Below are 15,274 nucleotides of genomic sequence, written 5' to 3' on the forward strand. Positions count from 1 at the left end.
AAATGTGCAGGAAAATAAAACTATCAAAAACTGAAAGTGCGTAGATTCGCTTGAAAAAATTATTTTGAATTACCTATCCCGTGCAGTTACCTAGGAGAAATAATCTAAACATTACGAAGAAAGTTTAAAAATTGAAAATTTATAGTAAAACCTGCCCAAAACGGACGAAATTCTTCGGAACCGAGCGTTTTTCAATGTTAAAAAAAGAAACTCCTTTAAAACAAAAAAAATATTCGGTGCCGTGCGATTCCGGCTTACGCAGGTTTTACTGTAAATCGATATATAGAAGTGGAAATGAGACGTTACTCTCCCTTATTTACAGTTTTAGTCTAGTCACGTGACTCGCCTTTTTACGGGTGAATTACGCGTGAATCGATCTCCCTGGCATCTTCATCTTCTCTATGGTCAATTTTATAAATACAGCAAAACCTGCGTAAACCGGAATCGCGGGTAGCAAATATTTTTCCGTTTTGAACAGGTTTTCTTTTAACATAGAAAATCGCTCCGTTCTGAAGAATTTCTTCCGTTTTGGATTAATTCCGTCATAATTATTAATTAGAAGAGTACACAAGTGTATTTTAAAAATATTTTCTGTATATTATATCAAACTCATCACAGAGAAGTGGTTTTTCTCCATTATTATCTGGAATCACGAAGGATTTTTCTTTGTCGTCATCGCTCATCAATATTCGTAAATATATATTAAATTATGTAATGCACTTGCGCATATTTGGAAGATAATTGTAGATAAAGGCCAATTTTTTAAATAAAAAAAGCAATGTTTTTGTAAGCAATAATAAGACGTCGCCACTTCAGAAACGACGTCAGAACTCTTAGAGGACAACGCAGCGGTGACTTCAAGGACATATCGAAAAGTAGTCGAAGGTAAATGACATAAAAAGTAATCTGTGAAAAATGCAATATCTTCTAACAAAGAATCCAGAATTTAAAATAATCTAGAAAGGCTCTAGAATTATCATCAGGCTCTAAGATTGGATATAAGTTGCCGGCTGCTCCTTGCCGATCTTTAAAATTAATCATTTTAAATTTGTACGTAACTAAATTTCCGTTTTACGTAGGTTTTACCGTATATTTCTTATTCATTTATAGCTAATATCATAAATATATTTTAAGTAAGAAACTTGGTTCTTAAACACGTTTAGGTAAATTACTTCACAAAATTAAACACGTAATTTCGCATACTCATTAAGAATTTAAAAACACACAGACAAATTCCTTATGTTAGAAATTACTATTTTAAATACGTATAAAGTTAAAAAAGTCAAATTTAGCCGAAGAGAAAGATGTCATTTCGCTAGTGATACAACCGATTGAAATTCCAATTTACTTCGAATTTCTCAAGAGGTAAGACGTGCAGAAACTGTAAAGAGCTGGCAAGTCTATAAAAAGAATTGGATTTTTAATAATATTATATAAAGTATGTTTATATAATGTTATTAAAATCGTATATAATAATATTTCCTTTGTGCGCTTCGAATTACAAATAAAATCGCTCCGATGACATTTCGTGCATTTCATTGGATGAAATATTTATACATTAGAAAAATCCGAATTGCAGTGGATATTTAGCTTTCAATTTTTCATAAATTATGTTTAAAGATCCCATATTTCTAAATCTAAGAAGTATTTGACTAGTTACTCGTATTTGAAGACGAAACTCTTAGTGTTAAGTGTTCGCGCATCTGTGCCCGTAGATCGAAGAATTCTTTGCTCGTAAAAATGGACTCCTCGGAGAGCCATTGTGATCTAAGAGTTCTTTGAAGCTCTTTATCATTTTTACGGCATTTGAAGCTTTTCGTAATTTAAGAGCTTGTTGAAATATTTTGATTCGGGTTTAACCGAAAGAACCATTCGGGATATTATTATAAATTGTCTATTTGGATATAACTTATTAATAGCTCTCGGTTATCGACACAAAGATGAGTTCAGAAAAAAACAAAAATTCTTTATTTTATCACCTGTGGTAATTTTCCTGTTCGGGATATTTAAGTTCTTTGCGAGAGCGAAGCGAAGAATTCCTCAAATTTCACGAACAAGGAACTCCTCCGAAAGAACTTGGCTCTTTGAAGTTTCTCGGAGGACTCCAACTACACTGAAATTCCTTAAAAGACTCAAATCTAAAGAGAAGAATTCCTCAAATGTAGTGTAGTTTGAGTTCTTTGAGGAGCTCTTGGCAAGAAGAAAAAATTCCTCAAAAGAACTCTTCTCTTTAGATTTGAGTTCTTTAAGGAATTTCAGTGTCGTTTGAGAATCCTTGTAATTTAGGAATCCCGTGGAGGCCATCTTTACGATATCAGACAAAGATACTCTTTAATCCGAGAGAATGATTTAAGAATCCTTTGCTCTATCCTAAAGAACTACGAAATGTAAATTCTCAGAAGCAATTTAGAATTTGTCAAAGATTTACCACGAAATGTTCATTATTTCTGGAAAAAATAAACTAATAAACATAAATTTAAAATTTTTAGCTCCTTTAGACGTTTGTCTGACATTAAGATCTAATCCAAACCGATTTCGGCATTTACAGTCGATGAATTTTGAACTCCGATACAAAATAAATGATTCAAAGGCAGGATTTATAGGTAAGAAATTAATGTCGTAGCTACTGCCGGTTTAATAAATCAATAATATTGCTTTTTTATTTAAAAAAAGCATAAATTCTTCAAGTTACTGCAAGAAATAAAAATCAATTTTTAAGCTGGAGAATCTCTAGAGCTGTTTATAAAATTGAATTTCACGAGTCCACGAGAATTGAAAAGCGAGTCCATTACTCGAGTTAATAAATAAATAATAATTATTATTATTGTAAAAAGTAATTTAAATATTTAATTCTGTGATTATTTTATTAATTTTACAAAATAAAATACAAATATTTTGTATTTTTAAATCGTTTCAAAAGATGGCGCCATGTATTTTCTGAAAAAATCTGTTCAAAAAAATTGAACTTTTAACCCAACATTTTGACTACGAATTACGGAGATTGCATAAAATTAATTAATATTTCTAGAAAAGTAGCGCTTAAAAAATCAACGATGTCGTCAAAATTTCCCATTCTTTCGATAATAAGCTCGTTAATTACTGGGTACCCCCCCTCCGATAAGATCACGTTATTTAAAGGCATTCTAATTAAGTAAAGAAGTGCTTTAAATTATTTATTCTTTTATTAATTTATATGTTTTCTTATCTTCCGGATACGATTTTTATTAGTCTCTTGGGATTAATAAATTTCTCATTTCTTCGCTGCAATGTAACTGATTACATTCTTTAACAGATGGTAATCATTGACTAAGTCAAGTTTTTACAGGAAAAATATTTAAAAAATTGGAGAAATGAAATTATAATTTGCAAATTAAATATGTTTTAAATATTTTTAAACGGTTAATTGGCACATTTTTCAATTTCTCGGGCGTTTTTAACACTTTAAAGCACTCACCTGACTGCCAAAATGTCTTCAATTCCATCAAATTCTTCCAGTTGACTTACAGATATTTTATTATTATAGAAGTTTTTAACGTATTGTAGACCGTGACAACAACAGGAATCGGTTGTAATTTCTTCGTGGCAAATACAATCGCATTCTTCTGCACTGGAACACAATTAAATTCGCCATTTAGAAAAAATCAAATGCACCGGAATCACTCGTAATTACATTATAACGGCGACACATTTAAATATTTAATTCTCTTTCTACTTTAAAAATAATTTTCTAACGGAAGATGTCGACGTTAAAACAATCCCCAGAGTAATGCCGTCCACACGCTCGACATAAATGACATCACCCTAAGACACGCTTCAACTGCTGGCTTTGACGCCCCCGTAAGAGAATTCGGTTAACTCGACAGATTATTACTTAGTTTCGGCACGAAATATCTTTGAAAGTAAAGCGTAAAGGCTCTATAAGTAGTGACTAAATAGCGTGTACGCGCAGGATATTTAGTGTAGTACTGGCGAACAGAGTTTATTGCGTGATTATGCCTATGTTTTATTCTGTATCTATGTAAACTTGCCGCGTGTAACTGTCTTTACGAGTGTTAGAGACTCTGCGGGGATCTGCCGTGCGATTGTACGCGCGTATGACTACTTTATACAACTTATACAACGCAGTAGTCACACGCAGTATTTACGTTACTAGCCTGTATCTACGTGAAAATACCGCGTGACTGTAAGAAACTACTGCGCGCGAGTAAATTAACGTACGACTATAACTACGAGAGACCATTATTTACGAACGAGACAATTTTATCCGATTACATCTACGTGAAATCACAGGATATAAGAATATTATACGAGATTAGTAGGGGTGATTACGACACATTTAACATATACAGACATAAATTTAACAATTACAAAGCTTACAAAAGCCACGTAAAAGCCAACTAATTTTATTATACTGTTGTATTCGACCGCATTACGTGGCTCCAGCCGCGATTGGTATAGGACTTACATACAGACAGACTCGACAAAGTCTGCAACTCGTCATTAGTTTCGCTATAAGAAGCGATTGCTAGCTTACCATTCGTGCGAATCCTTCCGTGATGAAGGTCACGCAACTATTAATACATACCCCACTACCTTATTCTTTATATTAGAGCAATGGGTGGTTGTCATTTGTTAGCAGTCTTTACAGAAAAGAGGACAAAAACGTTTTTGTCATCTAAAAAAATCCGAACTTTTCCGTCAGGCTCTTTACTAAAATGTCGACCTAAAATACAACAATAAATTTGATATAATTTTTAAGTTCGTATCCATTGTATTAAGGTTAAAACCCATGCCAAATCGGGTAAATTGGGTCAGAAAAGAATGCAATTCCACCCTGCCGAAAATGACGCAAAAGTGAAACGTTTAATTAATTCGAAATTGCATTTCGAGCGGGTTTTTTAAATGAAAATGTCTAAAAAATTCATTTTGTGGCAGTTTTTTTAGTTTTAAATATGTTAAATTAGTCGGTGCCGCTCCGGGAGATAAGAACCAACGACTATTCTGTGTCAACTTAATGGCATATTCGACTGGTCATTTTTATGGGTGTGGTGGGTTTAGCCAAGTGTTTTTTATTCGGAATCGCAAACGTGATCAATGGCATCGAATTTATCAGAAAAAAATCGTCTAATAAATTTGATGTTTTATAACTCTTGTTTCTCGTCGAATTACTAACGAATATTTTTCCTTTAAAACTTCACTGTATAGGCCTATTAAACACATTAATGGGACAAATATTGCATTTTTTTACATTTCACAGCCAAAATTTTACTACAATCCTTTCTTTTTTGTTATTATTATTATTTTGTAGAATGTGTTTTTTCAATGTATAAAAAGTCCTAACTTCTAGACACAAAATATTAGGATGCTTTAATTAAAAATCCGAATTTCTCTTTTATTAATTTTCTACGCAATAATTTGCATTCTTTTTCCAAATAAAAGTCGAATTCTTGAATGAATTTATGCAAAAGTTGGAATTTTTTATGTGAAATTGAACTTTTTTAAGCTTTTTTGAAGCAAAAATTGGCTAATTTTTGTGTTATTTCTGGATTAAAAAGGAAGACTTTTTAAAATATTTTTTCTCTTCATTTTGAGATGTTTAAAGAAAAACTTTACATAAAATTAATATGTCGTTTAAATTTGTTTTTATTGATACAAAATCTACGTAAGGAAAAGAACTGTCACGTTTTTCATTTTTTTGAAGATTTTGTGAGATAAAACAGAAAACAAACGTCCCTTTTGTAAGTGGGAGTGGGCAGAATAAAATAGTCGATTGAATGGGATTTGTAACTTTTAAATCTCAAACTTCAGACGTCGTCTCCGGAAAAAACTCGCGATTTTTAGATAAAAATTTGATGTTTTAACTACTTTAAGTAACGAAAAGAAACAAATTTTTCTAATATTTAAGCTTTAAATAAATAAAAATGAAAACTTTTAGAGAATAAAAATATTTTCTCTCTACAAAATTTTATAATTAAACAATAAAATAATGGTGGAAATTTAGTGACCATCTGACATATAAAACAAATCGATATTTTACATACCAGATGGCTATTGAAAAATTTCCCAAAAAATTTCCAAAAAAATACTTTTTTCCTCTCAAAATGTTTTAAATATAAATTTATTTATTTTAAATCTTTTTAATATTTAAATTTAAAAAAAAAGTACTTACATAGTTAAGAAATTGGACGAAGCAACCATTGGCACCCAATGAGGATGTGTTGTCATGGCGACACGAGAATCCCCCACCAGAACGAACCATGTAAACAGTTCAATGTTGGGTCTCACGTGCCAATCACTGTATACAATTACTACCCTCCCAAATCCGACTAGGACCCGCCGATGACGTCATTTAAAGGAACCAATAGCGCACGGTAACGTCATTGGGGGTGATAGTGATCTGGAAGATATCTGTTGACATAACATCTTATCATGTTGACCAGAACTCAGTTTAGAATTTCCAATTTGCAGCTAGAAAAATATTTAAAAAGAAAAGCTCCAATTTAATGTTTGGACTCGAAAGAATTCATATTTTTTCCAATTTTTTGGATCTATAAATATACATATTTATATATTTACAAATTAATTCTTTTAAATACAAAATCGATTTTTGTAGCTTTCAAATATCGTTTTAAACGTTTATTTCGGAATTTTCCAGTACTTTTTTGGATATTTTTTGATAATAAATTGTACGCTACTTATAATAGAAGCGAATTAAATAGCGGTAACAACAATTATATAATTTTCGAAATTAATTCCTTTAAAAAATTCTGTTAATGAATTTTTTATAAAAACAAATCTATATTAATTAATTGTTTTCTTAGGAAATAAAATTACGAGCTAATACATTGATGTTGCTCGGAACTGGGACTGTATTCATAGTTAACATACGGTTTTCTTAATAGAATAATCATTTCTACAGTTAATTTATAGGATTTTTTAGCGGCTAGAAATATACCTATGGCTAATTGTAGCTTTTAAAAATCTATATATAAACTGCAAATATGCTATGTAGATATTTTAGAAGCTACGACCTTACTTATACTTTGTGTATAGATTTTTTACAAGTTACAATCATACTTATAGTAAATACACTGATTTTTTAAAGGTAAAATTATATCTAAAGTTAATATATACATTGTTTTACAAGATAAAACCATCCTCGCAGTTGATATAAAAATTTATAATCTAAGTTAATATATTACTTGTTGCTCGAAGGACTGTATTTATAGATAATATGTAGTTTTTCTTAGTAGAATTATTATTTCTACAATCAATGTATAGGTTTTTTAGAAACTACAAGTATATCCATGCAGATATACAGATTTTTTTTACAAGTTCGAAGTATATTCCTGGCTAACGTTAGAACTTTGAGAGAGTAAAACCATATTCTATCATATATTATAATTAGAAAATCATATCCTTAATGAATGTATTGGTTGTAAATATAAGCGAATAAATTGCGCTTATTTATATTTATTCTAACAATTTATAAAAGAGGAACTTTAAATTTAAAAACTCAATAAAATTATAAATTTACTACAGAGTTTAAAAAAAATTTTAGCATCAGTTATCCGGTACTTTATATGAATGGCAGCTTTAAAGTATCTTTGGAATTTACGCCCTTAGCTGCGAGCCATGTCCATATCTGTTCATTAAAGTTATCAAAACACTGGTAAGATAAAAGGGGGTAAGAATTTTCTATTATAAAATGATTCTCCCTAAAAAGTGGAGGGAAAATTGGTATAAAAAGGACGAAACTAAGTAAGCTTTCGGAGTTTGGAGTTTTTACAAGTAATTTTTTAGACAAAGGAAAAGAAGAGGAAGCATTTTCAATATCAAATAGGCGATGTAAGCGACACCGACCGGCGTGGATGCTGCCGTTTTTACAAGTAATTTTTAAAGACGATTCTAAGAAATTGAATCATTTACGGATTTAGAAAATAAAGAAGAGGGGAAAAGAGAATTTCCTTTTTTCTTAGATTCTCTAATCGAATTTACATTGAAAAATAATATCTGGAGTAAATTAGATTTTAATGGTAAACAGATGCACCCTTATGAAAGGCAAAATTGCCAATATATTTCTCGAAATTTCACCTTCTCTAATGAAAATTTCGTGCATTTTTCTTAATTATATTTAACTAATCGTTACACTAATTGTAATTATGTAGTGGAGATAACATACGAGACGGATTTTTTCTAGTAAAGTCATCGCGTAACGACGTTCGAAACTTAGCTTCCTTCCGCCTTTTAAAACAATTACATAACGTTTTAAACGTCATTTATACGTAATTTTTTCGAAATTTAAGCACGTTTTAATGCTTAATCTAACCATTTTTCCCCGTCTTAAGCTTAGTTAAATCTATATAAAATCAATGGTTTTATTATTATATACGGTACACGAGATAAGACTCACCTGTCGGTGCTTTAAGTGAAAATGGCGAGAAAATTTGCAGAAAATATCCAACACATTATTTTTACGTCGATTATCCAATTAATTATATTGTTTTATAGGTAATTTTGTCAGTCATTGTCCCATTGGTTTCAACATGGCCGATAGTCGAAGTGAAAGTTTTGCCATTCTAAGTACACTCGCAGGTTAGGTTCTACGGTTCAAAAACTGGTCGTTAGCTTTTCCCCTTCGCCAACCCCCCGGCTAACCAGCCAGGAAACTAGACTGTAAGGTAGTACATGTGCAAGCTCACACACAGCCTTCAAGGTTCTGCTGATCTAGACAAAGAAAACACCATCTGTTAGTTCACCTGTGGAATGTGGTTGTATTAACTCGACTAAAATTCGTCTTCATCGCTACTTTTTATTTATTTCTTTCGAAAATTATTTTAATTATTAAACTTCCCATTTCATTTATTATTTTTTAAATAATTTCTATTTAATTATTAATTAATTTTTTTTGATAATTAAATTGACGGTGAAAACTTTCCGGTGCGCAGTACGTGTTTACGCTTTATAGTATTTAAATTTATTTATTTTCTGTTCATTCAAATTTTAATAAAGAAAATTTTGTAAATTTATTGCTTTTTTAGATGATCTTTCACACGGAACTGGGCTTTCGAGGACGGGCACGAAGCGCTGATTTATGCCTTATTTTTATTATAATTTAATTAATTTGAAAAAAATCTGCCTTACTTTTGGCCGAACGTCCATTTTTGTAAATTACGTAAAACATTTTTAATAATTTAATTTACGATAGGCTTTAAATTTGAAATTTTCTATTCATTAAATACCGGAGTGTTTTTTGAATACGAATAACCTAAAATAATGATGGAAAATTGATTTTTGTTTTATATCTTAACGAGGAAGAAGAAGAGTAACGTGACACTAAGGGCAGTTGAAGTTATTTATTTATTTATTTGTTCTACTCAGGAAATGTCACTTTTTGGCTAATTTATTGGCAATGAATTGTTTATTTTGTTTTATAAGTTTAAAAAATGGGGAAAAACCTATTTTGAAATCAATAAGTTTGTTAAGTTTACTTAAATATCGATGATTAACTTAACTTTAAATACGTTTCAAAAGTCTTCTACTTTTCTAATATAAATTAAGATAAATAGGAAGATGAAAACATTATTATTTTTCATCTTTATGGATTTCGGTTATAATTAACTTATTGATTTTAGCTTACGAGCATTTTCCACCTTCCGCTTTACTCTTCCGCATCTATTTTTTCATTGTGATTCATACAAGTACGGTTTTTTTAAACTCTTTCCGCCCCGTGGACACTAAGAGGGCCTCCATTAGTAGGCCCGTTACGGGTTCGGCCAGGCCCGCAATGGGGCCACCGGGTGGTGAGGGACGGGGCCCGACATATCCGAACGGACCACCCCCCGAAAAATTCCTGGGGATTATTCGACCCGTTCGGATTCGATCCCGGGTCCCCCACAGCGGTAGGCTGCCATCCGGCCGTCTATACAAGTACGGGAGAAGTGTTTTAAATGGTAATACTGCCTTTCGATATCGTCGTCGTCGGTTGTAAATATTCACTTCGGCGTATAAGCCTCTCCTTTCTTTTGCCGATCTCTTCCGTTGTTTTTTTTTCGAGTTTTCCATTGAGATCATTCCGTCATCTTTCTGGTCTTCTTCTTTCCTTCTTCCATTCTCTTACAGTCCATTCGGTTACTCTCTTTGTCTACTGTTATCATTTGTTTTTTCAACGTGTCTCGCTCGCCTCCATTTGTTCTTCCTTATTTTTATCGCCATATCTTTCACTCTTGTCTTCTTTTATCCTCTACGTCAAATTAACACTTTTCTCTTAAGAAATTACTCCAATTTCATTAAATAGATTTTGGGCTTATCAGAATTTTGTTCAAAGTTCTTTACTTTATGAAATTTATAGGATAGACTACGTTCTTTCAAAGTACTTCACACGATGGATTTTTTTAAAATCTTTCCGTCCTGTGGTGCTTCTAGTATGTTGCATTTGATTAATTACACAATAACGTGGTATTTATGCTAAAAAAATAAATTATAGAACTAATTAAAATAAATTTCGTGGAGGAAAATAGACTTTTTCCACGAATATATTTGGATTTTCTTTCATTTCTCGCCTACCAGAGGCCGAATGCGTGAAACCACCGAACGCGTCGATTCGCGCTCGATTAACGTGGCGTTTTCGGGGTTTCCTTGGTGTGTCTAACACCTAAGTGTGGACTACTTTTTATAGAACGTCTTCCCGAGAAGTACCCCTTCTCTTTGCCCGTAATGAGACGAAGCGACACGTTGCAATGCCTTATTCTAAAAGTGCGAGATAGACGATGCACGCCCCAAAAAATCCAATAAAAGGTATTTTTTATTGCGTTTTCACTATGGAAAAGCACTTATTTTCTGCACTAGTATACACGCATTTCGTACCTAGGTAGCCTGGTGCGAGGCTAAAAAATGTTTAGATTTTTATGGCTCTTGCCAACGAGCGTAGGATTAGGCACCGCCTTACGAAATGCGGGTAATTTATAAAAAGAATGGTATCGACGTATGGAATTTCATTAAATTATGCCGAATCGGGCCAATCCTGACCAAAATTTTTGGGCATGCCAAAAGTTATAATAAGAATAATAGGCCTATCTCTAGCAATAGGCCGAAACGTTATTCGGTGTGAATAAAAAAGTATGGACTATTATAAAGCCCATTATATCTACACACGAAATATATTATAATGAAAAAGTATTAAAACTTTATGATAATAATTCAATTTTTGTGGGCCCTCGACCCTGGGGGCCCAGGGCCGAAGCCCTATTAATCTCTATGTAGATCCGCCCCTGTACGCGATACACGTACTCTGACTGGGTTCCGCCAGTTTTCGATACAATCCGACCGAGCTAGATGCTTCCAATGACGTCACGCGCGCGCACTCGTTTGCCGCGGCAAACCTCCAAACGAGCGAACGATCGAATTCCCGCAAGCACGTCACTGACTTAAAACGGCTAGCCGCTGGCTGTCAACGTAAAAGCGAAGACAAATGATTAAAAAGTTTACACGTTAGAATAAATTATTATTGGCATATTTGTTCTCGTATAAAAAGTAGTGATGTAACGAATAGTATATTCGGCCTCAGCCGAATACCGAATATTCGGCCAGGAGCGTGGCCGAATGGCCGAATATTCGGCCAAACTATTCGGCTCGATTAACGCACGTACAAAAATTGGCGCGCAAACCTCATTATGCAAGGATCGCGCACCCTGCTCTCTATTTGCCCGCTGTCACTACGATTTTTTCTTCCAGTAGGTCTAAATTATTTAAATTAATTAATTAAATTATAATTATTACAGTTAATACGAGATGGAGCCTAATGTCTACCTCTAGGGCCAAATTGGTTTATAATTTATGTAACAGCCGTAAATAGCCCGATACGATTTGGCAGTTGTTGGTATTTAGATGTAAGTTATAACCTAAAAGTTATTTTATTTGCAATCGATCTTTTTAACTCTTTAATTAAGCACTAAAATTTTGTTTTTACTACGTATTTGTAGACCGAATAGTGCCCTAAGGATATACTTTAGTGGGGACGTACGGTCTAGTTTCTGCCCAGTTGTGGAACAGTTCGAATATATTATTGGGGTTTTCTATTTGTGAAGTTTTGTGATATTTTGTCGCTATCGTTTTTGTCAATATTTTTAAAATTAACACGATTTCAAATGTTATCTTTTGCATATAATGAAAAATGCTCGTTCTTTGTTTTATATATAAAATAAATTATATATTAGTTACTCATCTTCTAGAAATAGGTAAATAATTCTTTCTTTAAATACGATAAGTTTCGATAAAACGTTTCGTAAATCATTTTAAAACATCGTAAAAAATATTAAAATATACGCGAATACGAATATAACATAATTAACTAAACAATAACATTAATGCCCGATACATTCTAACCTACACGCCATCAATGCCGTAAGATATCGGGCTAGATAAACGCTATTATAATATTTAATTACGAAATAATTTAATACTAGAGTTAGATGCTATTTCTTATTAACTTTAATAATTATAATTTAATTTTCGGCATTAATAAAAGTTACCAAAATGATTAATTTACTGTGTTTTTATTATTTGTTACTCCTGTTTTTAGGTATTCGATATTCGGCCGAATAGTGATTAAATATTCGGTATTCGGCCGAATAGCGAAAAATAGGCCGAATAGGCCGAATACTGGGTAGTAACCGAATATTCGTTACATCACTAATAAAAAGTATATCGACAGTCAAAATTTTCTCTTAAGCATGCGGCGCGTGCTAAGCGAGCCCAGAGAATCGGCCCGTTCTGAATTCAGCAGAGTTGTATCGTCGCTTACAACATCGATCCCGCGCTGTAGTCTACGCTGTTTGCGACACCTATTTTTAAAACGGGCCTTTTTAAATTCTAAGGCATTAAGAGAGTCTTTTTAGCCAGCTCATTATGGCCCATAATGGGGCGTTCGGGTGGTGAGGGATGGACCCACGGTAGAAATACACGAATTTGCGACTCGATGTATCTGCATAGACGAGTGGCCACCGAACACCGGTAGTTAGTCGTGGGTTGGCGCCTGGCCAACGTGCCGGCAATATAAGTTTTCTTCACGTTTGTAATTCTTGAATAGAGACCAGTTTACCATAAAAAGTCAAACAAAACAAACAAACGTAGATATTGCGCGTGTGTCAGCATTTTACCATTATTTTTTCCCGTTGGTTATTATCGAAAGCAAAACTTTTTCTGCGTGTCTACGCCTCGATCCCACTACCACTGCCTTATTCCATCAAACCGTGACAAGTACAGACTGTTTGATATATTTTGGCCTCGGGATGCACGGAACTCGATTGCGGCTGTGAAAGTTTTGTACATCTCGAGAGCCATTATGGAAACGCAGAAAATGACGTCAAACAATCATTCGTTGCCGATTGGCTGCGGCCTAACCGCGCGAAATAGACGCTTATTTTTTCTAGACCACTCGCGCGCATTGCTGATAAATGAAATCGCTCGCAACGTTATGAATGTAATGGCAAATCTTTAAAATTTTCTAAATATTCAAGTAAAAATTAAAAAAAAAAATTATTAAACTTTACGAAATTCCACGCGTCAAGAGTATATCAAATTTTATAAAACATAACGTGACGTCAGTAGCTCAATGCCATTGATAAGAACAATAATGGAACGCGCTTTTTCGGTAATTGTTAACGAACCGACAATAAAAATGCAGTTGTTCTCTGTTGGAATGAAGAGCCATTGTCGGATTTCTCGAAAATTTCAAAAAAATTTTGCCTGATTTTAGAAACAAATAATACAAAAAAGAAGATACAAAACAAGTAACATTAAAAAAAATTTTTAACGTCAATTCCTACTTAGGTCAACAAAGAAAAATTTTATTTTAGTTACTTTTTATTAAATAATTACTCGCATTCTTCACCTTCGCGTGAAAAATACCGAAATCCTCGCATTTTACCGATTGAGCTACTGCCCGTTGATTTCAATTTTCATTACAAACTGCTAAAACTCTATTTAAAGTATTAATGAATTAATATTTGAAAAAACTGTATTAACATCGAGTGTCATCCACTACAAGTTTCAAAAAATGCATTCGAACTCGAGTGGATGAATAAAAAGTATTTTATTAACGATTGAAAATTTGAACGAGATATGTAAATATATATAGGGAGAGTGTGAACTAATAGTAGGAATTTAATAAGAGAATAAACGTGGGACGAAAGAGAAGAAGAAATATTTCGGTAACGAAAAACAAATAAAAGTATATTTAGGAAATCAAGATGAACAAACCAACAACAAATTACTGCGGTAGGAAGCCATTTCAAATGTTTTGTCTCGTATCGGCTGGTTAGGCATAAGCTTCTATATCGGCCCTCGGTAAAGTGTCATGTAATAGTAGTTGTACGCGTTTACGATGATCGTTACGCCCAGAGTAATTCCTTCCGGGAGGTTTTTTAATGGAAACTGGCCCCTATTCGGGCGTTACGGACGTGGAGAAAACCCGGAAAAGTCCACCGTAGTATACACTACGGTGGACACTACGGTAAACGCTTTCACTTCGGTTACCGAAGTGAAAGCGGCCGGTAAAAAGTTTGAATCGAATAAAAGTTCCGAAGAGGGCGAAACTAGCCGAAGTTCTCAAATGGAAGAATGTGATCCTATTAAACAGTGCGAGGACGAATATATTGCTAATGGATATTATAGTCCTCGTCCGTTATCTTTTGACGAATTAGAACCCGGAACTTTCATCGTGGATGCGGAAAAAGAAAGACGATTGGAATTTGTTCGTCGGCAGTTGGCGAGCAGCGGTAAAGTTGAAGACGCATTAACGAAAGAAGAAAAAGCATTCGAAAGAGAAGCCGGAAAAGGAATGGATGGCGAAGAAGCCGTTTTTGATGTCGAAACTCCCGTCGAAAAGACTTATCTGTGGTCCGATAAATATAGACCTAGAAAACCGCGATACTTCAATAGAGTTCACGCTGGTTTCGAATGGAATAAGTACAATCAAACTCATTACGACACGGATAATCCTCCTCCAAAAATTGTGCGAGGATATAAATTTATTATATTCTATCCTAATTTGATAAATAAATCTAAGACTCCCGAATATACCCCGACTGCCTGCGAAGACAATAAAGATTTTGCTACGTTACGGTTTCGTGCCGGACCACCGCACGAAGATATAGCTTTTAAAATTATGAATAGAGAATGGGAATATTTTTACAAACGTGGTTTCGGGTGTCAGTTTCGTAACAACGTATTTCAATTATGGTTTCATTTTAAACGATGTAGATATCGTAGATAA

The 15,274-nt window shown here is 33.4% G+C and overlaps 1 protein-coding gene and 1 pseudogene across 1 annotated transcript in view; one reads left to right on the plus strand and one right to left on the minus strand.

Moving 5' to 3' along the window:
* Positions 1–8,768, minus strand: part of wake (wide awake) — a 125,501-nt gene extending 116,733 nt beyond the window's left edge. Inside the window, exons 1-3 of the mRNA XM_067272344.1 lie at positions 8,414–8,768; positions 6,170–6,468; positions 3,455–3,607 (exon numbers count right to left, since the gene is read on the minus strand). Of these exons, the coding sequence (XP_067128445.1) occupies positions 3,455–3,607; positions 6,170–6,225 (209 nt within the window). The 5' untranslated portion in view covers positions 6,226–6,468; positions 8,414–8,768. The remainder of the gene's footprint in view (positions 1–3,454; positions 3,608–6,169; positions 6,469–8,413) is intronic.
* Positions 8,769–14,383: 5,615 nt separating this feature from the next.
* LOC136976967 (splicing factor Cactin pseudogene) lies at positions 14,384–15,274 on the plus strand (annotated as a pseudogene).

This window comes from Centruroides vittatus, unplaced genomic scaffold, assembly GCF_030686945.1.
Source record: "Centruroides vittatus isolate TY-2023 unplaced genomic scaffold, ASM3068694v2 contig_436, whole genome shotgun sequence".
Lineage (NCBI taxonomy): Eukaryota > Metazoa > Arthropoda > Arachnida > Scorpiones > Buthidae > Centruroides > Centruroides vittatus.